General features: G+C 47.3%; 1 protein-coding gene across 2 annotated transcripts in view; it reads left to right on the plus strand.

Moving 5' to 3' along the window:
* The window catches only part of LOC139556684 (sorting nexin-17-like), an 87,501-nt gene that overhangs the window by 33,903 nt on the left and 27,766 nt on the right, over positions 1 to 25,832 (plus strand). For both annotated transcript variants that reach the window (XM_071370925.1, XM_071370926.1), the window contains exons 3-7: positions 1,264 to 1,381; positions 9,073 to 9,137; positions 11,182 to 11,292; positions 12,358 to 12,448; positions 20,386 to 20,473. In XM_071370925.1, the coding sequence (XP_071227026.1) occupies positions 1,264 to 1,381; positions 9,073 to 9,137; positions 11,182 to 11,292; positions 12,358 to 12,448; positions 20,386 to 20,473 (473 nt within the window). The remainder of the gene's footprint in view (positions 1 to 1,263; positions 1,382 to 9,072; positions 9,138 to 11,181; positions 11,293 to 12,357; positions 12,449 to 20,385; positions 20,474 to 25,832) is intronic.

The raw sequence follows: 25,832 nt of genomic DNA on the forward strand, positions 1-25,832 counted from the left end.
GCCTGGGGGAATCATTGCGTGTCCATGTTTTCTGACCTAACTTTGGTCTGGGGGAATCATTGTGTGTCCATGTTTTCTGACCTAACTTTGGCCTGGGGGAATCATTGTGTGTCCATGTTTTCTGACCTAACTTTGGCCTGGGGGAATCATTGTGTGTCCATGTTTTCTGACCTAACTTTGGCCTGGGGGAATCATTGTGTGTCCATGTTTTCTGACCTAACTTTGGCCTGGGGGAATCATTGTGTGTCCATGTTTTCTGACCTAACTTTGGCCTGGGGGAATCATTGTGTGTCCATGTTTTCTGACCTAACTTTGGCCTGGGGGAATCATTGTGTGTCCATGTTTTTCTCTCAACCGGCACCACATTGTTCCCATACTCTTTATCTTGGGACTGAAATTCTGGGTCCAGCGACTGTCAAGCCAAACCTTTTGACGAGGTGTTAAAGTTGTTACATTACCCTCTGCCTTTTGGGAGAGCTTGTCCACACACTTCTCTATACCAAGTCCCTCAATGTGGACACACCTCTCCAATGGCCTCACGGGGCGACATCTCACTTCAGACACCAATGTAGTGAATTTGGGAGTAGGCCCGACCCGGGGACTCGAACCCAGGTCCAGCGACTGTCAAGCCAACGCCTTAACCGTTACTCCAAGAGGTCTGAACTTTTTTGGCGAGGTTGCAAGGTGTTGGGTTCAAGGAAGAGTTTTCTTTTTTACAACAAAATAATTGAAGCTGTTTTGGCAGCTCCTGCTTGCCCAACACCCTATTAAGACACTTTATGTTGGTGTTTCCTTTATTTTGGCAGTTACCTTTATTTTGGCAGTTACCTGTAGCAGCAGGCGACACGGAGAATGGAACAGCTGGATGTGGGAAACGTCTTGAGTCGCACATCATGTGTACAACATCTAAAAACTTGTGTCACTATACTGAGAGCTTTTGCAGTTTCTAAACGGATGTATTTGGGTGTTGTTTTGGGAATCTTTGTTTTAATGTTTTTATTTAGGGCCCCCCGTAGTACACAACGAGGATGAGGAAGTGATTTGCTGTTTCTCAAAAAAAACGTGAAATCACTTAAAAGTAGTCTAGACCCTTTTTAAAAAGAGACCCTTTTCTCCTTAAAGGTTGCTACAATATGATCTGTATCGGAGTAGTTCAAACATCATTATTATTATGATTAATATAACATGCTCAATATTTTTTCAGACTAGTCCTTTTCTTCCCATTGGCTTCAGACCTTGAACTTGTTTTTAATTTCCTCCCAGATAAAGAAAGAGTACGGGAACAACGTGGTGCCTGCTTTCCCGCCAAAGAAGATATTCACGCTGACGCCGGCCGAGGTGGAGCAGAGACGAGAACAGCTGGAGAAATACATGCAAGCTGGTGAGATCACGTTTTCACTTCTGGGCCCTGTATTTGAGGTTAGAGTCAATTCCATTTGCAATTCACTCCATTCAGAAGATGAATTGAAATTCCAGTATTGTTCAGAGAAAAGTGAGTTATTTTCTACAAGGATGTTTAAATTCTCATTGAAATCTAATTTACCGCGACTAAATTGAACTAGAGTGACCTCCACCTTTCCCATGGGGAGGAGGGTATTGTAGAACAGGCAGTAGCCGGCTCAATATTTTTATTTTATTTTTTATTTCACCTTTATTTAACCAGGTAGGCTAGTTGAGAACAAGTTCTCATTTGCAACTGCGACCTGGCCAAGATAAAGCATAGCAGTGTGAACAGACAACACAGAGTTACACATGGAGTAAACAATAAACAAGTCAATAACATGGTAGAAAAAAAAGAGAATCTATATACAATGTGTGCAAAAGGCATGAGGTAGGCAATAAATCGAATAATTACAATTTAGCAGATTAACACTGGAGTGATAAATCATAGTAGAACGCAGTATAGTAGAACATGCAGTAGCTGACTCAATGAGGGGCAGTATAGTAGAACAGACAGTAGCTGACTCAATGAGGGGCAGTATAGTAGAACAGACAGTAGCTGACTCAATGAGGGGCAGTATAGTAGAACAGACAGTAGCTGACTCAATGAGGGGCAGTATAGTGGAACAGACAGTAGCTGACTCAATGAGGGGCAGTATAGTAGAACAGACAGTAGCTGACTCAATGAGGGGCAGTATAGTAGAACAGACAGTAGCTGACTCAATGAGGGGCAGTATAGTAGAACAGGCAGTAGCTGACTCAATGAGGGGCAGTATAGTAGAACAGGCAGTAGCTGACTCAATGAGGGGCAGTATAGTGGAACAGACAGTAGCTGACTCAATGAGGGGCAGTATAGTAGAACAGGCAGTAGCTGACTCAATGAGGGGCAGTATAGTAGAACAGACAGTAGCTGACTCAATGAGGGGCAGTATAGTAGAACAGACAGTAGCTGACTCAATGAGGGGCAGTATAGTAGAACAGACAGTAGCTGACTCAATGAGGGGCAGTATAGTAGAACAGGCAGTAGCTGACTCAATGAGGGGCAGTATAGTAGAACAGACAGTAGCTGACTCAATGAGGGGCAGTATAGTGGAACAGACAGTAGCTGACTCAATGAGGGGCAGTATAGTAGAACAGACAGTAGCTGACTCAATAAAAGGGCAGTATAGTAGAACAGACAGTAGCTGACTCAATGAGGGGCAGTATAGTAGAACAGACAGTAGCTGACTCAATAAAAGAGCAGTATAGTAGAACAGACAGTAGCTGACTCAATAAAAGGGCAGTATAGTAGAACAGACAGTAGCTGACTCAATAGAGGGGCAGTATAGTAGAACAGACAGTAGCTGACTCAATGAGGGGCAGTATAGTAGAACAGGCAGTAGCTGACTCAATAAAGGGCAGTATAGTAGAACAGGCAGTAGCTGACTCAATAAAAGGGCAGTATAGTAGAACAGACAGTAGCTGACTCAATGAGGGGCAGTATAGTAGAACAGGCAGTAGCTGACTCAATAAAGGGCAGTATAGTAGAACAGACAGTAGCTGACTCAATAAAGGGCAGTATAGTAGAACAGACAGTAGCTGACTCAATGAGGGGCAGTATTGTAGAACAGGCAGTAGCTGATTCAATGAGGGGCAGTATTGTAGAACAGGTAGTAGCTGACTCATGATCTACTGTTGGAACATTTTCTCTTAGCAACCAGAATGACCAATCCAAGTAGCAGAATGCCTTGTTAGCCTCTGGCTCCTTTAGCCTATTGTGGTATTGGTGTGGGCAGTAGTGTACAGGCTTTGACTAGACCACACACACTAGGTTTGGATGTTATCCAGATTTTCATATCGTCATACCGTCTTTCCCTCATCCCGGGATTTACGCATGAAAGCCCTTTGGGCGTCTATTACCAGAATGCTAACAAAAATAGCACACGTAATAGCGAATTTCCTTGGAGGCTGCTAGCTAAATATACTAACGAGCGCAAACGAAGTAAACTCCTTGCAAAGACAGGCAATCCAGTTCATAAAGATATATAGTGTCAAGAAAAAGTATGAACCCTTTGGAATTACCTGGATTTCTACATAAATTGGTCATAAAATTTGATCTGATCTTCATCTAGGTCACAACAATAGACAAACACAGTCTGCTTAAACTGATAACACACAAACAATACGTTTTCATGTCTTGATTGACCACACCGTGTAAACATTCACAGTGGAGGGTGGAAAAAGTATGTGAACCCTTGGATTTAGTAACTGGTTGACCCTCCTTTGGCAGCAATAACCTCAACCAAACGTTTTCTATAGTTGCGGATCAGACCTGCACAACGGTCAGAAGGAATTTTTTGACCATTCTTCTTTACAAAACTGTTTCAGTTCAGCAATATTCTTAGGATGTCTGGTGTGAACCGCTGTCGAGGTCACACCACAGCATTTTAAAATCGGTTGGATGTCAGGACTCTGACTGGGCCATGCTAAAAGGAGTATTTTCTTCTGTTGAAGCCATTCTGTTGTTGCTTTACTTCTGTGTTTTGGGTTGTTGTCCTGTTGCATCACCCAACTTCTGTTGAGCTTCAATTGGCGGACAGATAGCCTTGATAAACTTGGGAATTCATTTTTTCGTCGATGACAGCAAGCTGTCTAGGACCTGAGGCAGCAAAGCAGCCCCAAACCATGATGCTCCCTCCACCATACTTTACAGTTGGGATGTCGTTTTGATGATGGTGTGCTGTGTCTTTTTTCTCCACACATAGTGTTGTGTGTTCCTTCCAAACAACTCAACTGTAGTTTCATCTGTCCACAGAATATTTTGCCAGTAGCGCTGTGGAACATCCAGGTGTTCTGTTGTGAAATTCAGACGTGCAGCAATGATTTATTTTGGACAGCAGTGGCTTCCTCCGTGATGTCCTCCCATGAACAACATTCTTGTTTAGTGTTTTACGTGTCGTAGACTCGTCAACAGAGATGTTAGCATGTTCCAGAGATTTCTGTAAGTCTTTAGCTGACACTCTAGGATTCTTCTCAACCTCATTGAGCGTTCTGCGCTGTGCTCTTGCAGTCATCTTTGCAGGACCGCCACTCCTAGGGAGAGTAGCAACAGTGCTGAACTTTCTCCATTTATAGACAATTTGTCTTACCGTGGACTGATGAACATCAAGGCTTTTAGAGATACTTTTGTAACCCTTTCCAGCTTTATGCAAGTCAACAATTCTTAATCTTAGGTCTTCTGAGATCTCTTTTGTTCGAGGCATGGTTCACATCAGGCAATGCTTCTTGTGAATAGCAAACTCAAATTTTGTGAGTTTTTTTATAGGGCAAGGCATTGTTGTGACTAAAATGAAGATCAGATCAAATTTGATGACTAATTTAAGCATAACTTCTGGTAGTTCCAAAGGGTTCACATACCTTTTCTTGCCACTGTACATACAGTGCATTCGGAAAGTATTCAGACCCTTTGACTTTACAGCCTTATTCTAAAATGTATTAAATTGTTTTTGCCCTTATCAATCTACACACAATTTCCCATAATGACAAAGCAAAAACAGGTTTTTAGACATTTTTGCAAATGTATTTAAAATAAAAACAGAAATATTTCAGAAGTCTTCTGTCCCTTTACTCAGTACTTTGTTGAAGCACCTTTTGGCTGTGATTACCGTCTCAATTACAGTCTTCTTGGGTATGATGCTACAAGCTTGGCACACCTGTATTTGGGGAGTTCCTCCCAATCTTCTCTGTAGATCCTCCCAAGCTCTGTCCAGTTGGATGGGGAGCGTCGCTGCACAGCTATTTCCAGGTCTCTCCAGAGATGTTCGATTGGGTTCAAGTCCGGGCTCTGGCAGGGCCACTCAAGGACATCCAGAGACTTGTTCCGAAGCCACTCCAGCGTCGTCTTGGCTGTGTGCTTAGGGTTGTTGTCGTGTTGGAAGGTGAACCTTGGCCCAGTTTGAGGTCCTCAACATTCTGTCGCAGGTTTTTATTAAGGATCGCTCTGTACTTTTCTCCGTTCATCTTTGCCTCGATCCTGACTAGTCTCCCAGTCCCTGCCGCTGAAAAACATTCCCACAGCATGATGCTGCCACCACCATGCTTCACCGTAGGCATGGTGCCAGGTTTCCTCCAGACGTGACACTTGGCATTCAGGCCAAAGATTTCAATCTTGGTTTCATCAGATCAGAGAATCTTGTTTCCCATGGTCTGAGAGTCCTTTAGGTGCCTTTTGGCAAACTCCAAGCGGGCTGTCATGTGCCTTTTACTGAGGAGTGGCTTCCGTCTGGCGACTCAACCATAAAGGCCTGATTGGTGGAGTGCTGCAGAGATGGTTGTCCTTCTAGTCTGTTCTTCCATCTCCACAGAGGAACACTGGAGCTCTGTCAGTGACCAAGTTCTTGGTCACCTCCCTGACCAAGGCCCCTCTCCCTGACCAAGGCCCCTCTCCCTGACCAAGGCCCCTCTCCCTGACCAAGGCCCCTCTCCCTGATTGCTCAGTTTCGCAGAGCGGCCAGCTCTAGGAAGAGTCTTGGTGGTACCAAAACTTCATCCATTTAACTTCATCCATTATTTACAGATAGCCAGGGGCACACTCAGACATTATTTACCATGAAAGTATTTGTGTTTAGTGAGTCCTCCAGATCAGAGGCAGAAGGGATGACCAGGGATTTTCTCTTTAAGTGTGTGAATTAGACCATTTTCCTGTCCTGCTAAGCATTCAAAATGTAACGAGTACTTTTGGGTGTCAGGGAAAATGTATGGAGTAAAAACTACATTCTTTTCTTTAGGAATGTAGTGAAGTTAAAGTAGTTACAAATATAAATAGTAAAGTACAGATACCCCCAAAAACTACTTTAGTACTTTAAAGTATTTTTACTTAAGTACTTTACACCCCTGCTGTGTTCTTGGGGACCTTCAATGCTGCAGAAATGTTTTGGTACGCTTCCCCTAATCTGGGCCTCGACACATTCCTGTCTCGGATCTCCACGGACAATTCCTTCGACCTCATGGCTTGGTTTTTGCTCTGACATGCACTGTCAACTGTGGGACCTTATATAGACAGGGTGTGTGCCTTTCCAAATCATGTCCAACCAATTGAATTTACCACAGGTGGATTCCAATCAAGTTGTAAAACATCTCAAGGATGATCAATGGAAACAGGATGCACCTGAGCTCAATTTGAGTCTCATAGCAACGGGTCTGAATACTTATGTAAATATGTTATTTCAGTGTTTTATTTTTAATACCTTTGCAAAAAAATGTCAAACTGTTTTCGCTTTGTCATTACAGGGGTATTGTGATGTCATTACAGGGGTATTGTGTGTAGATTGATGAGGATAATGTTTTATTGAATCCATTTTAGAATAAAGCTGTAACATAACAAAATGTGGAAAAAGAGAAGGGGTCTGAATATTTTCCGAATGCTCTGCTTATAGGTAGGAGTTAGCGAATGTAATGTTTGGTGATGTTGGACATTTTACAAGCGAACGTGAATCAGAGACATTGTTGCAAATGAGCTAAGTTTTGACACGTGCTTGTCTGAAGGAAGAACAGTTCTTTCTCCCATTGTGCTATTTACAAACTAACACGTGACTGTCTCAACTGTTCTGGGGAACTACGGTGAGCTTCATCATGTGACAGGTGAAATGAAGAACGGGATCTGGTTCAACGGTATTGGGGAAAGAAACATACCCATGGCTATTTCCAAATACCCCGGTATACAGTATACCGCCTAACACAAATACCCCGGTATACAGTATACCGCCTAACACAAATACCCCGGTATACAGTATACCGCCTAACACAAATACCCCGGTATACAGTATACCGCCTAACACAAATACCCCGGTATACAGTATACCGCCTAACACAGGCACACACTGAGCACGATAGCCTCAACTACTAAGGCCTCTTGGCTGTTGTCCTGACTCTCTTGACAAACTTGGAACCAGATATCTTTTCTGTTCTCTTCAGATCCATTCATAATGTTATCAGCACTAATAGGAAAGTTTGATACATTTGTTTTGATACATTAGCCAGAGATACTGTCCAGGGATGAGTACACCAGTTTCAACCCTCCCTCAGTTGGTCCTTGTCAGGAACATTTTATAGTTTCTTTGGCAAGATGTCTTTGTCAGCTAATTCCTCAAGTTACGGGTCCAAGGGGATGGTAGGCTATGCCCCCCCCCACCAAGCCTCCGCTTTGGCCAGACACTTCCCCAAGCAGGTCAAGGGTGAACTGTGGCCATACACACACTGACATGCACACACAGACCAATACACAAAGAGAAGAACTGAGTGAAATTTAGCTGGCAGCAGTGTTCAGCATTTGTTTTAATCTTCTGAAAGTTACCACAGAACAAACTGAGCCTTGTTGAGGCATATCATAGTCTGTAAGCACACACACACACACACACACTGAGTCTTCCTGGCTGACTGACCGCTTGCTGGGAGGATGGTACATGATGGTTTTAACACGATTATGTAAAATCTACCGCCTCAAAACACAATCTGTTCTCCCTCGTCCCCGAACGCTGTGTGTGTGTGTGAGACATGGGCCAGAACTCAATCCACCACAGGAATAATGTCTGTCTCTCTGTCTGTCTGTGTCCTTTTAAGGGCACTTCTAATTGAGTGTACACTCTATTTAGGGATGAGTATTACAGCACCCGTCCACATACTGTGCTTCCATTGCACTGTACAATACAATCAACCTTAGCTTTGTAAATGGACGACACGAAAATAAACCACTGTCGAGGTTGCCTGGTTAAGTAAATAAACCACGGTAGAGATTGTCTGGTTACGTAAATAAACCACTGTAGAGATTGCCTGGTTACGTAAATAAGCCACGGTAGAGATTGCCTGGTTACGTAAATAAGCCACTGTAGAGATTGCCTGGTTACGTAAGTAAGCCACGGTAGAGATTGCCTGGTTAGGTAAATAAGCCACTGTAGAGATTGTCTGGTTACGTAAATAAACCACTGTAGAGATTGCCTGGTTACGTAAATAAGCCACGGTAGAGATTGCCTGGTTACGTAAATAAGCCACTGTAGAGATTGCCTGGTTAGGTAAATAAGCCACGGTAGAGATTGCCTGGTTAGGTAAATAAGCCACGGTAGAGATTGCCTGGTTACGTAAATAAGCCACGGTAGAGATTGTCTGGTTACGTAAATAAGCCACGGTAGAGATTGCCTGGTTATGTAAATAAGCCACTGTAGAGATTGTCTGGTTACGTAAATAAACCACTGTAGAGATTGCCTGGTTACGTAAATAAGCCACGGTAGAGATTGCCTGGTTACGTAAATAAGCCACGGTAGAGATTGCCTGGTTACGTAAATAAGCCACGGTAGAGATTGTCTGGTTACGTAAATAAGCCACGGTAGCGATTGCCTGGTTATGTAAATAAGGCACGGTAGAGATTGCCTCGTTAGTCACATCTGGAGATGTCAGGTTGAATTGGCTCCTGCTCTTTGATGATTTACAGATAGTTGAAGCCACGTCAGAAGACCTTCTCGGCTCATTGTAGATACATCCTACTACTACAGATTGACGAGGTCTATGTAGATATATCCTACTACTACAGATTGATAAGTTACAAATTTAAGTGTTGATGTGGCCCTCTAATATCTCTCATCTTCTCTCTCTCCACCACAGTGCGACAGGACCCCATGCTTGGAGCCAGTGAGATGTTCAACAGCTTTCTAAGGAAAGCCCAGCAGGTTGGTAGTAGAGCTAGCTAGCATGTCTTCCACCTTGGCTGTGTAACTGTTATGTAGCTAGCATGTCTTCCAGCCCGGCTGTGTAACTGTTATGTAGCTAGCATGTCTTCCACCCTGGCTGTGTAACTGTTATGTAGCTAGCATCTCTTCCAGCCTGGCTGTGTAATTGTTGTGTAGCTAGCATGTCTTCCAGCCTGGCTGTGTAATTGTTGTGTAGCTAGCATCTCTTCCAGCCTGGCTGTGTAACTGTTGTGTAGTTAGCATGTCTTCCACCCTGGCTGTGTAATTGTTGTGTAGCTAGCATCTCTTCCAGCCTGGCTGTGTAACTGTTGTGTAGCTAGCATGTCTTCCACCCTGGCTGTGTAATTGTTGTGTAGCTAGCATGTCTTCCAGCCTGGCTGTGTAATTGTTGTGTAGCTAGCATGTCTTCCAGCCTGGCTGTGTAATTGTTGTGTAGCTAGCATGTCTTCCAGCCTGGCTGTGTAATTGTTGTGTAGCTAGCATGTCTTCCAGCCTGGCTGTGTAATTGTTGTGTATAGCATTTCTTCCAGCCTGGCTGTGTAATTGTTGTGTAGCTAGCATGTCTTCCAGCCTGGCTGTGTAATTGTTGTGTAGCTAGCATGTCTTCCACCCTGGCTGTGTAATTGTTGTGTAGCTAGCATGTCTTCCAGCCTGGCTGTGTAATTGTTGTGTAGCTAGCATGTCTTCCAGCCTGGCTGTGTAATTGTTGTGTAGCTAGCTAGCTGTTCTTACACCCTGTGTTTTGTTCTACATAGGCTTTCTCATCCGGAGGTGTGGCGTGTGTTGTGGGTGTGTCAGTTCTGTTCTACGTAGAATGTGTCTCATCAGGAGGTGTGGCGTGTGTTGTGCATCAGTTGTTCTTTATAGACAGAGTCCTCAGCAAGCCGCTGCTCTGGTGATTCAGTGTGTTGTGTGTGTCTGTGTAACGGATGTGAAATGGCTAGTTAGTTAGCGGTGCTGCGCGCTAATAGCATTTCAATCGTGACATCACTCGCTTTGAGACCCTGAAGTAGTGGTTCCCCTTGCTCTTTTGTGGAGCGATGGGTAACGACGCTTCGTGGGTGACTGTTGTTGATGTGTGCAGAGGGTCCCTGGTTCGTGCCCGGGTCGGGGCAAGGGGACGCCATAAAGTTATACTGTTACATCTGCTCTGTGAGCCAGCAGGCTGACTCAGTAATGACTTCAGTCTTGGTAATACGTTCAGCCACGGTGAGACTTTGAGCCAGAAGTGTTTGTACAGAGGTAAATGAGAGAGAGTTGAATTTTAACAAAAAAAATGTATGACTTGTTTGCGTGATCTAATAGAACAGGGACCCAGCAGTAAACCTGTCATTGTCCAATAGGAGACCCAGCAGTAAACCTGTCATTGTCCAATAGGAGACCCAGTAGTAAACCTGTCATTGTCCAATAGGAGACCCAGCAGTAAACCTGTCATTGTCCAATAGGAGACCCAGCAGTAAACCTGTCATTGTCCAATAGGAGACCCAGTAGTAAACCTGTCATTGTCCAATAGGAGACCCAGCAGTAAACCTGTCATTGTCCAATAGGAGACCCAGCAGTAAACCTGTCATTGTCCAATAGGAGACCCAGCAGTAAACCTGTCATTGTCCAATAGGAGACCCAGCAGTAAACCTGTCATTGTCCAATAGGAGACCCAGCAGTAAACCTGTCATTGTCCAATAGGAGACCCAGCAGTAAACCTGTCATTGTCCAATAGGAGACCCAGCAGTAAACCTGTCATTGTCCAATAGGAGACCCAGCAGTAAACCTGTCATTGTCCAATAGGAGACCCAGCAGTAAACCTGTCATTGTCCAATAGGAGACCCAGCAGTAAACCTGTCATTGTCCAATAGGAGACCCAGCAGTAAACCTGTCATTGTCCAATAGGAGACCCAGCAGTAAACCTGTCATTGTCCAATAGGAGACCCAGTAGTAAACCTGTCATTGTCCAATAGGAGACCCAGCAGTAAACCTGTCATTGTCCAATAGGAGACCCAGCAGTAAACCTGTCATTGTCCAATAGGAGACCCAGCAGATTCCAACAGAAGAGGTACCTCTGGAGATCTACCTGTCTAAGAGGCAGAAGGTCATGGTCAACATCCTGACCTCTGACCAGACAGAAGACGTCCTCGAGGTAAGCTGTATGTGTGTTTGCCAGCCGGGACACATGCTGATTTAAAACGCTGTTCATTTTCGATTCAGTTTTATTATCACCTTATTATCGTGGAAATTATGAGTGATAATAATTTATCTATAAATCCACAACACTAATGTTCAGTTGGTGTCCTACAAGGAATATCAGTGTTATGAAACCTGTAGGGAGAGGGATGAAATGGAACCAGAGAATGTTTTCCAGCACCAGAGAACCAGAGAATGTTTTCCAGCACCAGAGAACCAGAGAATGTTTGCCAGCACCAGAGAACCAGGGAATGTTTTCCAGCACCAGAGAACCAGAGAATGTTTTCCAGCACCAGAGAACCAGAGAATGTTTGCCAGCACCAGAGAACCAGAGAATGTTTTCCAGCACCAGAGAACCAGAGAATGTTTTCCAGCACCAGAGAACCAGAGAATGTTTTCCAGCACCAGAGAACCAGAGAATGTTTTCCAGCACCAGAGAACCAGAGAATGTTTTCCAGCACCAGAGAACCAGAGAATGTTTTCCAGCACCAGAGAACCAGAGAATGTTTGCCAGCACCAGAGAACCAGAGAATGTTTTCCAGCACCAGAGAACCAGAGAATGTTTTCCAGCACCAGAGAACCAGAGAATGTTTTCCAGCACCAGAGAACCAGAGAATGTTTTTCCAGCACCAGAGAACCAGAGAATGTTTTCCAGCACCAGAGAATGTTTTCCAGCACCAGAGAATCCATCCACTCTTGACACTAGTTGACCCATAAGTGAATGCAGTACATTCTCTCAGATAGAAAGATAGAAGTTGTAACGCCACACAAACAGCTGCTCTTTGTTCCTGTAACTACTACAACTGTAAACTAGTCTGGTGTTCTTCATAAACTGTTGTTACCAGAAGGACCATAGACCTCTCTCTCTGGGATATTTCAATAGGTTCAAGGCTGTATAACTGTCAGTGAATTCATGTTTGTTTTGTTTTATATGAGTCAGAGGAAATAGGAGTTATGGATTCATTCAACCACAGAAGAAGATGATAGAAGATGATCTTTCTGTCTGTCTTCTGATTTGCAGGCTGTTGCGTCGAAGCTGGACCTTCCAGACGACCTTGCTGGTTACTTCAGTCTCTTCCTGGTTCGGGAAGGAGTGGACGGGGGCTTAACGTGTAAGCACTGACTTTTAACCTTCGACCCCTAACCCTTAACCATCCCATAACCATATAGAGGACAGTTGGGAAGGAAATATATTGATAATTTCTGAGAGGTCATCATATAAGATGGATATTGTTATGGCTGACTCGAGGGAGTTGTTTTGACAGACATCATCCTTTTGTTGACGGTCTCTCTAGTGTCTTCTGTTGTTGACGGTCTCTCTAGTGTCTCCTGTTGTTGACGGTCTCTCTAGTGTCTCCTGTTGTTGACGGTCTCTCTAGTGTCTCCTGTTGTTGACGGTCTCTCTAGTGTCTCCTGTTGTTGACGGTCTCTCCTGTTGTTGACGGTCTCTCTAGTGTCTCCTGTTGTTGACGGTCTCTCTAGTGTCTCCTGTTGTTGACGGTCTCTCTAGTGTCTCCTGTTGTTGGCGGTCTCTCTAGTGTCTCCTGTTGTTGACGGTCTCTCTAGTGTCTCCTGTTGTTGGCGGTCTCTCTAGTGTCTCCTGTTGTTGACGGTCTCTAGTGTCTCCCGTTGTTGGCAGTCTCTCTAGTGTCTCCTGTTGTTGGCGGTCTCTCTAGTGTCTCCTGTTGTTGGCGGTCTCTCTAGTGTCTCCTGTTGTTGACGGTCTCTCTAGTGTCTCCTGTTGTTGACGGTCTCTCTAGTGTCTCCTGTTGTTGACGGTCTCTCTAGTGCCTCCTGTTGTTGGCGGTCTCTCTAGTGTCTCCTGGTGTTGACGGTCTCTCTGTCTCCTGGTGTTGGCGGTCTCTCTAGTGTCTCCTGGTGTTGACGGTCTCTCTAGTGTCTCCTGTTGTTGACGGTCTCTCTAGTGTCTCCTGTTGTTGACGGTCTCTCTAGTGTCTCCTGTTGTTGACGGTCTCTCCTGTTGTTGACGGTCTCTCTAGTGTCTCCCGTTGTTGACGGTCTCTCTAGTGTCTCCTGTTGTTGACGGTCTCTCTAGTGTCTCCTGTTGTTGACGGTCTCTCTAGTGTCTCCTGTTGTTGACGGTCTCTCTAGTGTCTCCTGTTGTTGACGGTCCCTCTAGTGTCTCCTGGTGTTGACGGTCTCTCTAGTGTCTCCTGGTGTTGACGGTCTCTCTAGTGTCTCCTGGTGTTGACGGTCTCTCTAGTGTCTCCTGTTGTTGACGGTATCTCTAGTGTCTCCTGTTGTTGACGGTCTCTCTAGTGTCTCCTGTTGTTGACGGTCTCTCCAGTGTCTCCTGTTGTTGACGGTCTCTCTAGTGTCTCCTGTTGTTGACGGTCTCTCTAGTGTCTCCTGTTGTTGACGGTCTCTCTAGTGTCTCCCGTTGTTGACGGTCTCTCTAGTGTCTCCTGTTGTTTACGGTCTCTCTAGTGTCTCCTGTTGTTGACGGTCTCTAGTGTCTCCTGTTGTTGACGGTCTCTCCTGTTGTTGACGGTCTCTGTAGTGTCTCCTGTTGTTGGCGGTCTCTCTAGTGTCTCCTGTTGTTGGCGGTCCCTCTAGTGTCTCCTGTTGTTGACGGTCTCTCTAGTGTCTCCTGTTGTTGACGGTCTCTCTAGTGTCTCCTGTTGTTGGCGGTCTCTCTAGTGTCTCCTGTTGTTGGCGGTCTCTCCTGTTGTTGACGGTCTCTCTAGTCTCTCCTGTTGTTGGCGGTCTCTCTAGTGTCTCCTGTTGTTGACGGTCTCTCTAGTGTCTCCTGTTGTTGACGGTCTCTCTAGTGTCTCCTGTTGTTGACGGTCTCTCTAGTGTCTCCTGTTGTTGACGGTCTCTCTAGTGTCTCCCGTTGTTGACTGTCTCTCTAGTGTCTCCCGTTGTTGACGGTCTCTCTAGTGTCTCCCGTTGTTGACGGTCTCTCTAGTGTCTCCCGTTGTTGACGGTCTCTCTAGTGTCTCCCGTTGTTGACGGTCTCTCTAGTGTCTCCTGTTGTTGACGGTCTCTCTAGTGTCTCCTGTTGTTGGCGGTCTCTCTAGTGTTTCCTGTTGTTGACGGTCTCTCTAGTGTCTCCTGTTGTTGACGGTCTCTCTAGTGTCTCCTGTTGTTGACGGTCTCTCTAGTGCCTCCTGTTGTTGACGGTCTCTCTAGTGTCTCCTGTTGTTGACGGTCTCTCCTGTTGTTGACGGTCTCTCCTGTTGTTGACGGTCTCTCTAGTGTCTCCTGTTGTTGACAGTCTCTCTAGTGTCTCCTGTTGTTGACGGTCTCTAGTGTCTCCCGTTGTTGACGGTCTCTCTAGTGTCTCCTGTTGTTGACGGTCTCTCTAGTGTCTCCTGTTGTTGACGGTCTCTCTAGTGTCTCCTGTTGTTGACGGTCTCTCTAGTGTCTCCTGTTGTTGACGGTCTCTCTAGTGTCTCCTGTTGTTGACGGTCTCTCTAGTGTCTCCTGTTGTTGGCGGTCTCTCTAGTGCCTCCTGTTGTTGACGGTCTCTCTAGTGTCTCCTGTTGTTGACGGTCTCTCCTGTTGTTGACGGTCTCTCTAGTGTCTCCTGTTGTTGACGGTCTCTCCTGTTGTTGACGGTCTCTCTAGTGTCTCCCGTTGTTGACGGTCTCTCTAGTGTCTCCCGTTGTTGACGGTCTCTCTAGTGTCTCCTGTTGTTGACGGTCTCTCTAGTGTCTCCTGTTGTTGACGGTCTCTCTAGTGTCTCCTGTTGTTGACGGTCTCTCTAGTGTCTCCTGTTGTTGACGGTCTCTCTAGTGTCTCCTGTTGTTGGCGGTCTCTCTAGTGTCTCCTGTTGTTGACGGTCTCTCCTGTTGTTGACGGTCTCTCTAGTGCCTCCTGTTGTTGACGGTCTCTCTAGTGTCTCCTGTTGTTGACGGTCTCTCCTGTTGTTGACGGTCTCTCTAGTGTCTCCTGTTGTTGACGGTCTCTCCTGTTGTTGACGGTCTCTCTAGTGTCTCCCGTTGTTGACGGTCTCTCTAGTGTCTCCCGTTGTTGACGGTCTCTCTAGTGTCTCCTGTTGTTGACGGTCTCTCTAGTGTCTCCTGTTGTTGACGGTCTCTCTAGTGTCTCCTGTTGTTGACGGTCTCTCTAGTGTCTCCTGTTGTTGACGGTCTCTCTAGTGTCTCCTGTTGTTGGCGGTCTCTCTAGTGTCTCCTGTTGTTGACGGTCTCTCTAGTGTCTCCTGTTGTTGACGGTCTCTCTAGTGTCTCCTGTTGTTGACGGTCTCTCTAGTGTCTCCTGTTGTTGACGGTCTCTCTAGTGTCTCCTGTTGTTGACGGTCTCTCTAGTGTCTCCTGTTGTTGACGGTCTCTCTAGTGTCTCCTGTTGTTGACGGTCTCTCTAGTGTCTCCCGTTGACTCATTTTGAAAACTTTCTTGAAAAGATCACCGGAAAGATCCAGTCAGACATCTTTGTTTCCTCTTTTTTACTGTTGACTATATACTGTAAGCTGGTGAGTAGATGTACCTACAGTTTTGAGATAAAACCATGTTTTAGAGACAGTTTATCAGACTCACCAAGGTCCTTTCCCTGGAAACACGCAGAGCAAGAGGCCACCCTGCCTAGCCCTGGTCCTAGGATTGCGAAACAGAGGCTGGAGAGGCAGACCAGCAGCTGGAAGGTTGCTGGTTCAAGCCCCGGGTCGGGCCACAGACAACTGGGAATAGAACTGGACTGGCAGCTAGAAGGTTGTTGGTTCAAGCCCCGGGTCGGGCCAAAGACAACTAGGAATAGAACTGGACTGGCAGCTAGAAGGTTGTTGGTTCAAGCCCCGGGTCGGGCCAAAGACAACTGGGAATAGAACTGGACTGGCAGCTAGAAGGTTGTTGGTTCAAGCCCCGGGTCGGGCCAAAGACAACTGGGAATAGAACTGGACTGGCAGCTAGAAGGTTGTTGGTTCAAGCCCCGGGTCGGGCCACAGACAACTAGGAATAGAACTGAACTGGCAGCTGGAAGGCTGATGGTCTCTGATCCCATGTACCATCTCCTGTCATTGTGCCCTTGAGCAAGGCACCTAGCCCCCCACAAGTCAACTCCATCCAAGGGGCTCTGGACTGCTACTGACCCATGTGTCAACTTCGATTGCATTTGTTTTTGTTGGGAAATGGAGAAGGCACATTTTCCATTCTAACCAATGGCTTATGAAGTTAAATTCCGCTGGAGACACACACATCTTTATCTAGCGTATTGTCCATCTAGAGCGTGATACTAGCTGGCTCCCCATGTTCCTGTAGAGGATTAAAATCTGCCATTGAGCATGATTGTCTGGGGAAAAAAGGACAACACGTCGTTAGACTCTTCTGATTATGGGCCGTCATTTCAATAGATATCTAGCCTAATAATAGCTAGTGAGTTGAGAGCTAGCTAGTTAACAACTGGCTAGCTAGCTAGAGATGTTACAGCAACCCACAATCAGATGTATTTTCCTGTTGTACAAAGTTAGCTTTTTGGATGGTATCTTTTAATTAACAGAATAGACATCTTTTGCTAAGCCTTCCAGACACTGAGTGGGAAAACAGAATGATAGCTGGCTAGCAGATTAGCTAGACAAGTAACACATTGACGTTACCTGAAGTGAAATGTTGCCAGACCTTCATAGCAGTGACCACGTTGCCCTGATTCAACGAAACCCAACAACACAGCACTCAACCCTTAGCTACCCATAGGAGCTCAAGTTAGCTAGATACACTTGTCGTTGTAGCTTTCCGGCAGACGAGACGCTTTGTGGCGTATTTCTGCCTTTCACAGGTCGGCGTGGAAATTACACATTTGGGACACAGAAAGAGGGGAGAGGGGAAAGGGGGGCTAGCTACAACTTGTTAACGGTGCTCACTGAAATCAGTAACAACAAACTCGCGCCACGCAACAGGAAGTGGTCAGGGGCCAAGATTTAACAACCCACATTTCAGGAATTTTACAAAAAAAGAAAAACATCTGTAAGGGGACTAAACACACTTAAATGGAAAGGAACTATGCAAGGCAATGAAGGCATGGACATGTCAGTTTTTTTGTTTGTTGCTGATTTCATTCCTAAAATCTCCCACTCGGAAAAGAATTGAGGAGTTGACGTGGCACCAATGCAAAAGATTAGCCAATCACATCGACTGTGTCCCGAAGGGCACTCTATTCCCTATACACACACCTATGGGCCCTGTTCAAAAGTAGTGCACTACATAGGGAAGGGCCCCCTATTCCCCATAGGGCCTGTTCAAAAGTAGTGCACTACATAGGGAAGGGCCCCCTATTCCCCATAGGGCCTGATCAAAAGTAGTGCACTACATAGGAAATAGGGTGCCATTTGGGACTTAGCCTAATTACCTTGAAAACCGAATGAGTGAGATTTAGTGAGAGAGCTACCAAAACCCCCTGCCAAGCCTTCTTCCTCCTCTGTTGGCTCTGTCCAGTGGGGCCCTGTCTCCTTCCTCTTTTTCCCTCTTCTTCCTGCCAAACTCTATTTTTCTCACACTCAAACACACCAACACAAACACCAACAGAAGAAAGACTGCCTCTGTCGATAGAATCCACCTATTTTCTGTTGGAACCGAACTGGGCTAGCAAGGTTCTGTCAAGAGTTCTGCTGAATGAAGGAACGGGTAGAACTATTGAATATGGACACGTTTCCATAAAGATTTCATTTCATGTACGTTTCAAGGCTCCCAGAGGAACTGTATTGTTCTGTTCTGAACTCTCCAAGCTATAGAAACCAATAGTCCTGTTCTGATCTGATCTCTCCGAGCTATAGAAACCAATAGTCCTGTTCTGATCTGATCTCTCCGAGCTATAGAAACCAATAGTCCTGTCCTGTACTCTCCAAGCTATAGAAACCAATAGTCCTGTTCTGATTTGAACTCTCCAAGCTATAGAAACCAATAGTCCTGTTCTGATCTGAACTCTCCAAGCTATAGAAACCAATAGTCCTGATCTGTACTCTCCAAGCTATAGAAACCAATAGTCCTGTCCTGTACTCTCCAAGCTATATAAACCAATAGTCCTGTTCTGATCTGATCTCTCCAAGCTATAGAAACCAATAGTCCTGTTCTGATCTGATCTCTCCAAGCTATATAAACCAATAGTCCTGTTCTGATCTGATCTCTCCAAGCTATAGAAACCAATAGTCCTGTTCTAATCTGATCTCTCCAAGCTATAGAAACCAATAGTCCTGTTCTGATCTGATCTCTCCAGGCTGTAGAAACCAATAGTCCTGTTCTGATCTCTCCAAGCTATAGAAACCAATAGTCCTGTTCTGATCTGATCTCTCCAAGCTATAGAAACCAATAGTCCTGTTCTGATCTGATCTCTCCAAGCTATAGAAACCAATAGTCCTGTTCTGATCTGAACTCTCCAAGCTATAGAAACCAATAGTCCTGTTCTGATCTCTCCAAGCTATATAAACCAATAGTCCTGTTCTGATCTGATCTCTCCAAGCTATAGAAACCAATAGTCCTGTTCTGATCTGAACTCTTCAAGCTATAGAAACCAATAGTCCTGTTCTGATCTCTCCAAGCTATAGAAACCAATAGTCCTGTTCTGTACTCTCCAAGCTATAGAAACCAATAGTCCTGATCTGAACTTTCCAAGCTATAGAAACCAATAGTCCTGTTCTGAACTCTCCAAGCTATAGAAACCAATAGTCCTGTTCTGAACTCTCCAAGCTATAGAAACCATTAGTCCTGTCCTGATCTCTCCAAGCTATATAAACCAATAGTCCTGTTCTGAACTCTCCAAGCTATAGAAACCAATAGTCCTGTCCTGATCTCTCCAAGCTATATAAACCAATAGTCCTGTTCTGAACTCTCCAAGCTATAGAAACCAATAGTCCTGTTCTGATCTCTCCAAGCTATATAAACCAATAGTCCTGTTCTGAACTCTCCAAGCTATAGAAACCAATAGTCCTGTTCTGAACTCTCCAAGCTATAGAAACCAATAGTCCTGTCCTGATCTCTCCAAGCTATATAAACCAATAGTCCTGTTCTGAACTCTCCAAGCTATAGAAACCAATAGTCCTGTTCTGAACTCTCCAAGCTATAGAAACCAATAGTCCTGTTCTGATCTGATCTCTCCAAGATTTACAAACCAACAGTTACCGTGAGACTGGCAGTCTGTTTGCATGACATGAACCGGCTGACAAAATGTAATGACCGCCAAAGTCCTAAATGTAGCTGCTAAAAGGGAACTGAACAGAACTCAACAGCAGGGTACGTCCCAAATGGCACAGTTTCCCCTATATTCTACACTACTTTTGACCAGAGCCCTATGGGCCCTAATCAAAAGTAGTGCACTATGTAGGGAATAGGGGTCCATAGGGCCCTAATCAAAAGTAGTGCACTATGTAGGGAATAGGGTGCCATTTGGGATGCAGGCAAACTCTCTCCAGACAGCTGCTGTGATCTCCCCGTTCCCTCTGGAGGTCTCAACTAAACAGCTGCAGTTAGTACATCCACACAGACACATGGTTACTGGACCCGACTGGGTTCTGTCCAGATGGACTGTCCTCATCTCTCTCTGTTACTGGACCCGACTGGGTTCTGTCCAGATGGACTGTCCTCATCTCTCTCTGTTACTGGACCCTGCTGGGTTCTGTCCAGATGGACTGTCCTCATCTCTCTCTGTTACTGGACCCTGCTGGGTTCTGTCCAGATGGACTGTCCTCATCTCTCTCTGTTACTGGACCCTGCTGGGTTCTGTCCAGATGTCTGTCTGTTTGTTGTCATCGTTGTTATCTAAATCAGATCAGTCTGTACTGCTCAGCCCTCCTTTTTACTCACTCTCTCCTTCTCTCCTCTTCTCTCCTCTCTCTCTCCTCTTTCTCTCCTCCTATCTCTCTCTCTCTCTCTCTCCTCTCTCTTTCTCTCTCCTCTCTCTTTCTCTCTCCTCTCTCTTTCTCTCTCTCTTTCTCTCCTCTCATTCTTCTCTCTTTCTCTCTCCTCTCTCTTTCTCTCTCTCTTTCTCTCCTCTCATTCTTCTCTCTTTCTCTCTCCTCTCTCTTTCTCTTTCTCTCCTCATTCTTCTCTCTCTCTCTCTGTGTCTCTCTCTTTTTCTCTAGTTGTGAGGAAGCTGCAGGATTTTGAGCTGCCATACGTATCAATCACCAGCTTACGAAGCTCAGAGTTCCACATCGCCCTTCGTAAAAGGTATGATACCTCTACACAAACATTAACAATCGTTGGCTGTTTGACTGACGCTGTCCCACTCTGTTAGACTGACGCTGCCCCACTCTGTTAGACTGACGCTACCCCACTCTGTTAGACTGACGCTACCCCACTCTGTTAGACTGACGCTGCCCCACTCTGTTAGACTGACGCTACCCCACTCTGTTAGACTGACGCTACCCCACTCTGTTAGACTGACGCTGTACCACTCTTAGACTGACGCTGTCCCACTCTGTTAGACTGACGCTACCCCACTCTGTTAGACTGACGCTACCCCACTCTGTTAGACTGACGCTGCCCCACTCTGTTAGTCTGACGCTACCCCACTCTGTTTGACTGACGCTGTCCCACTCTGTTAGACTGACGCTGCCCCACTCTGTTAGACTGACGCTACCCCACTCTGTTAGACTGACGCTACCCCACTCTGTTTGACTGACGCTGTCCCACTCTGTTAGACTGACGCTGCCCCACTCTGTTAGACTGACGCTACCCCACTCTGTTAGACTGACGCTACCCCACTCTGTTAGACTGACGCTGCCCCACTCTGTTAGACTGACGCTACCCCACTCTGTTAGACTGACGCTACCCCACTCTGTTAGACTGACGCTGTACCACTCTTAGACTGACGCTGTCCCACTCTGTTAGACTGACGCTACCCCACTCTGTTAGACTGACGCTACCCCACTCTGTTAGACTGACGCTGCCCCACTCTGTTAGTCTGACGCTACCCCACTCTGTTAGACTGACGCTACCCCACTCTGTTAGACTGACGCTACCCCACTCTGTTAGACTGACGCTACCCCACTCTGTTAGACTGACGCTACCCCACTCTGTTAGACTGACGCTACCCCACTCTGTTAGTCTGACGCTACCCCACTCTGTTAGACTGACGCTGCCCCACTCTGTTAGACTGACGCTACCCCACTCTGTTAGACTGACGCTACCCCACTCTGTTAGACTGACGCTACCCCACTCTGTTAGACTGACGCTGCCCCACTCTGTTAGACTGACGCTACCCCACTCTGTTAGACTGACGCTACCCCACTCTGTTAGACTGACGCTACCCCACTCTGTTAGACTGACGCTGTCCCACTCTGTTAGACTGACGCTGTCCCACTCTGTTAGACTGACGCTGCCCCACTCTGTTAGACTGACGCTACCCCACTCTGTTAGACTGACGTTGTCCCACTCTGTTAGACTGACGCTGCCCCACTCTGTTAGACTGACGCTGCCCCACTCTGTTAGACTGACGCTGCCCCACTCTGTTAGACTGACGCTGCCCCACTCTGTTAGACTGACGCTGCCCCACTCTGTTAGACTGACGCTGCCCCACTCTGTTAGACTGACGCTGTCCCACTCTGTTAGACTGACGCTACCCCACTCTGTTAGACTGACGCTGCCCCACTCTGTTAGACTGACGCTACCCCACTCTGTTAGACTGACGCTACCCCACTCTGTTAGACTGACGCTACCCCACTCTGTTAGACTGACGCTGCCCCACTCTGTTAGACTGACGCTACCCCACTCTGTTAGACTGACGCTGCCCCACTCTGTTAGACTGACGCTACCCCACTCTGTTAGACTGACGCTACCCCACTCTGTTAGACTGACGCTGCCCCACTCTGTTAGACTGACGCTACCCCACTCTGTTAGACTGACGCTACCCCACTCTGTTAGACTGACGCTGCCCCACTCTGTTAGACTGACGCTACCCCACTCTGTTAGTCTGACGCTGCCCCACTCTGTTAGACTGACGCTACCCCACTCTGTTAGACTGACGCTGTCCCACTCTGTTAGACTGACGCTGTCCCACTCTGTTAGACTGACGCTACCCCACTCTGTTAGACTGACGCTACCCCACTCTGTTAGACTGACGCTGTCCCACTCTGTTAGACTGACGCTACCCCACTCTGTTAGACTGACGCTGTCCCACTCTGTTAGACTGACGCTACCCCACTCTGTTAGACTGACGCTACCCCACTCTGTTAGACTGACGCTACCCCACTCTGTTAGACTGACGCTGTCCCACTCTGTTAGACTGACGCTGTCCCACTCTGTTAGACTGACGCTACCCCACTCTGTTAGACTGACGCTGCCCCACTCTGTTAGACTGACGCTACCCCACTCTGTTAGACTGACGCTACCCCACTCTGTTAGACTGACGCTACCCCACTCTGTTAGACTGACGCTGCCCCACTCTGTTAGACTGACGCTGTCCCACTCTGTTAGACTGACGCTACCCCACTCTGTTAGACTGACGCTGCCCCACTCTGTTAGACTGACGCTGCCCCACTCTGTTAGACTGACGCTACCCCACTCTGTTAGACTGACGCTACCCCACTCTGTTAGACTGACGCTGCCCCACTCTGTTAGACTGACGCTGTCCCACTCTGTTAGACTGACGCTGCCCCACTCTGTTAGACTGACGCTGTCCCACTCTGTTAGACTGACGCTACCCCACTCTGTTAGACTGACGCTGCCCCACTCTGTTAGACTGACGCTGCCCCACTCTGTTAGACTGACGCTGCCCCACTCTGTTAGACTGACGCTGCCCCACTCTGTTAGACTGACGCTACCCCACTCTGTTAGACTGACGCTACCCCACTCTGTTAGACTGACGCTGCCCCACTCTGTTAGACTGACGCTACCCCACTCTGTTAGACTGACGCTACCCCACTCTGTTAGACTGACGCTGCCCCACTCTGTTAGACTGACGCTGCCCCACTCTGTTAGTCTGACGCTACCCCACTCTGTTAGACTGACGCTGTCCCACTCTGTTAGACTGACGCTGCCCCACTCTGTTAGACTGACGCTACCCCACTCTGTTAGACTGACGCTGTCCCACTCTGTTAGACTGACGCTGCCCCACTCTGTTAGACTGACGCTACCCCACTCTGTTAGACTGACGCTACCCCACTCTGTTAGTCTGACGCTGCCCCACTCTGTTAGACTGACGCTACCCCACTCTGTTAGACTGACGCTACCCCACTCTGTTAGACTGACGCTGCCCCACTCCTTTAGTCTGACGCTGCCCCACTCTGTTAGTCTGACGCTACCCCACTCTGTTAGACTGACGCTGTCCCACTCTGTTAGTCTGACTCTGTCCCACTCTGTTAGTCTGACGCTGCCCCACTCTGTTAGACTGACGCTACCCCACTCTGTTAGACTGACGCTGTCCCACTCTGTTAGTCTGACGCTGCCCCACTCTGTTAGACTGACGCTACCCCACTCTGTTAGACTGACGCTACCCCACTCTGTTAGACTGACGCTGTCCCACTCTGTTTGTCTGACGCTACCCCACTCTGTTTGTCTGACGCTACCCCACTCTGTTAGACTGACGCTACCCCACTCTGTTAGACTGACGCTACCCCACTCTGTTAGACTGACGCTACCCCACTCTGTTAGACTGACGCTACCCCACTCTGTTAGACTGACGCTACCCCACTCTGTTAGACTGACGCTACCCCACTCTGTTAGACTGACGCTACCCCACTCTGTTAGACTGACGCTACCCCACTCTGTTAGACTGACGCTACCCCACTCTGTTAGTCTGACGCTACCCCACTCTGTTAGTCTGACGCTACCCCACTCTGTTAGACTGACTGTTAGACTGACGCTACCCCACTCTGTTAGACTGACGCTACCCCACTCTGTTAGACTGACGCTACCCCACTCTGTTAGACTGACGCTACCCCACTCTGTTAGACTGACGCTGTCCCACTCTGTTAGTCTGACGCTACCCCACTCTGTTAGACTGACTGTTAGACTGACGCTACCCCACTCTGTTAGACTGACGCTACCCCACTCTGTTAGACTGACGCTACCCCACTCTGTTAGACTGACGCTGTCCCACTCTGTTAGTCTGACGCTACCCCACTCTGTTAGACTGACGCTGTCCCACTCTGTTAGACTGACTGTTAGACTGACGCTACCCCACTCTGTTAGACTGACGCTGCCCCACTCTGTTAGTCTGACGCTGTCCCACTCTGTTAGTCTGACGCTACCCCACTCTGTTAGACTGACTGTTAGACTGACGCTACCCCACTCTGTTAGACTGACGCTACCCCACTCTGTTAGACTGACGCTACCCCACTCTGTTAGACTGACGCTACCCCACTCTGTTAGACTGACTGTTAGACTGACGCTACCCCACTCTGTTAGACTGACGCTGCCCCACTCTGTTAGTCTGACGCTGTCCCACTCTGTTAGTCTGACGCTACCCCACTCTGTTAGACTGACTGTTAGACTGACGCTACCCCACTCTGTTAGACTGACGCTACCCCACTCTGTTAGACTGACGCTACCCCACTCTGTTAGACTGACGCTGTCCCACTCTGTTAGACTGACGCTGTCCCACTCTGTTAGTCTGACGCTACCCCACTCTGTTAGACTGACGCTACCCCACTCTGTTAGTCTGACGCTACCCCACTCTGTTAGACTGACTGTTAGACTGACGCTACCCCACTCTGTTAGACTGACGCTACCCCACTCTGTTAGACTGACGCTGTCCCACTCTGTTTGACTGACGCTGCCCCACTCTGTTAGACTGACGCTGCCCCACTCTGTTAGACTGACGCTGCCCCACTCTGTTAGACTGACGCTGCCCCACTCTGTTAGATTGACGCTGCCCCACTCTGTTAGACTGACTCTACCCCACTCTGTTAGACTGACGCTACCCCACTCTGTTAGACTGACGCTACCCCACTCTGTTAGACTGACGCTGCCCCACTCTGTTAGACTGACTCTACCCCACTCTGTTAGACTGACTCTACCCCACTCTGTTAGACTGACGCTACCCCACTCTGTTAGACTGACGCTACCCCACTCTGTTAGACTGACGCTACCCCACTCTGTTAGACTGACGCTGTCCCACTCTGTTAGACTGACGCTACCCCACTCTGTTAGACTGACGCTGCCCCACTCTGTTAGACTGACGCTGTCCCACTCTGTTAGACTGACGCTACCCCACTCTGTTAGACTGACGCTGCCCCACTCTGTTAGACTGACGCTACCCCACTCTGTTAGACTGACGCTGCCCCACTCTGTTAGACTGACGCTGCCCCACTCTGTTAGACTGACGCTACCCCACTCTGTTAGACTGACGCTGCCCCACTCTGTTAGACTGACGCTACCCCACTCTGTTAGACTGACGCTACCCCACTCTGTTAGACTGACGCTGTCCCACTCTGTTAGACTGACGCTACCCCACTCTGTTAGACTGACGCTGCCCCACTCTGTTAGACTGACGCTGTCCCACTCTGTTAGACTGACGCTACCCCACTCTGTTAGACTGACGCTGCCCCACTCTGTTAGACTGACGCTACCCCACTCTGTTAGACTG

This window comes from Salvelinus alpinus, chromosome 27, assembly GCF_045679555.1.
Source record: "Salvelinus alpinus chromosome 27, SLU_Salpinus.1, whole genome shotgun sequence".
Lineage (NCBI taxonomy): Eukaryota > Metazoa > Chordata > Actinopteri > Salmoniformes > Salmonidae > Salvelinus > Salvelinus alpinus.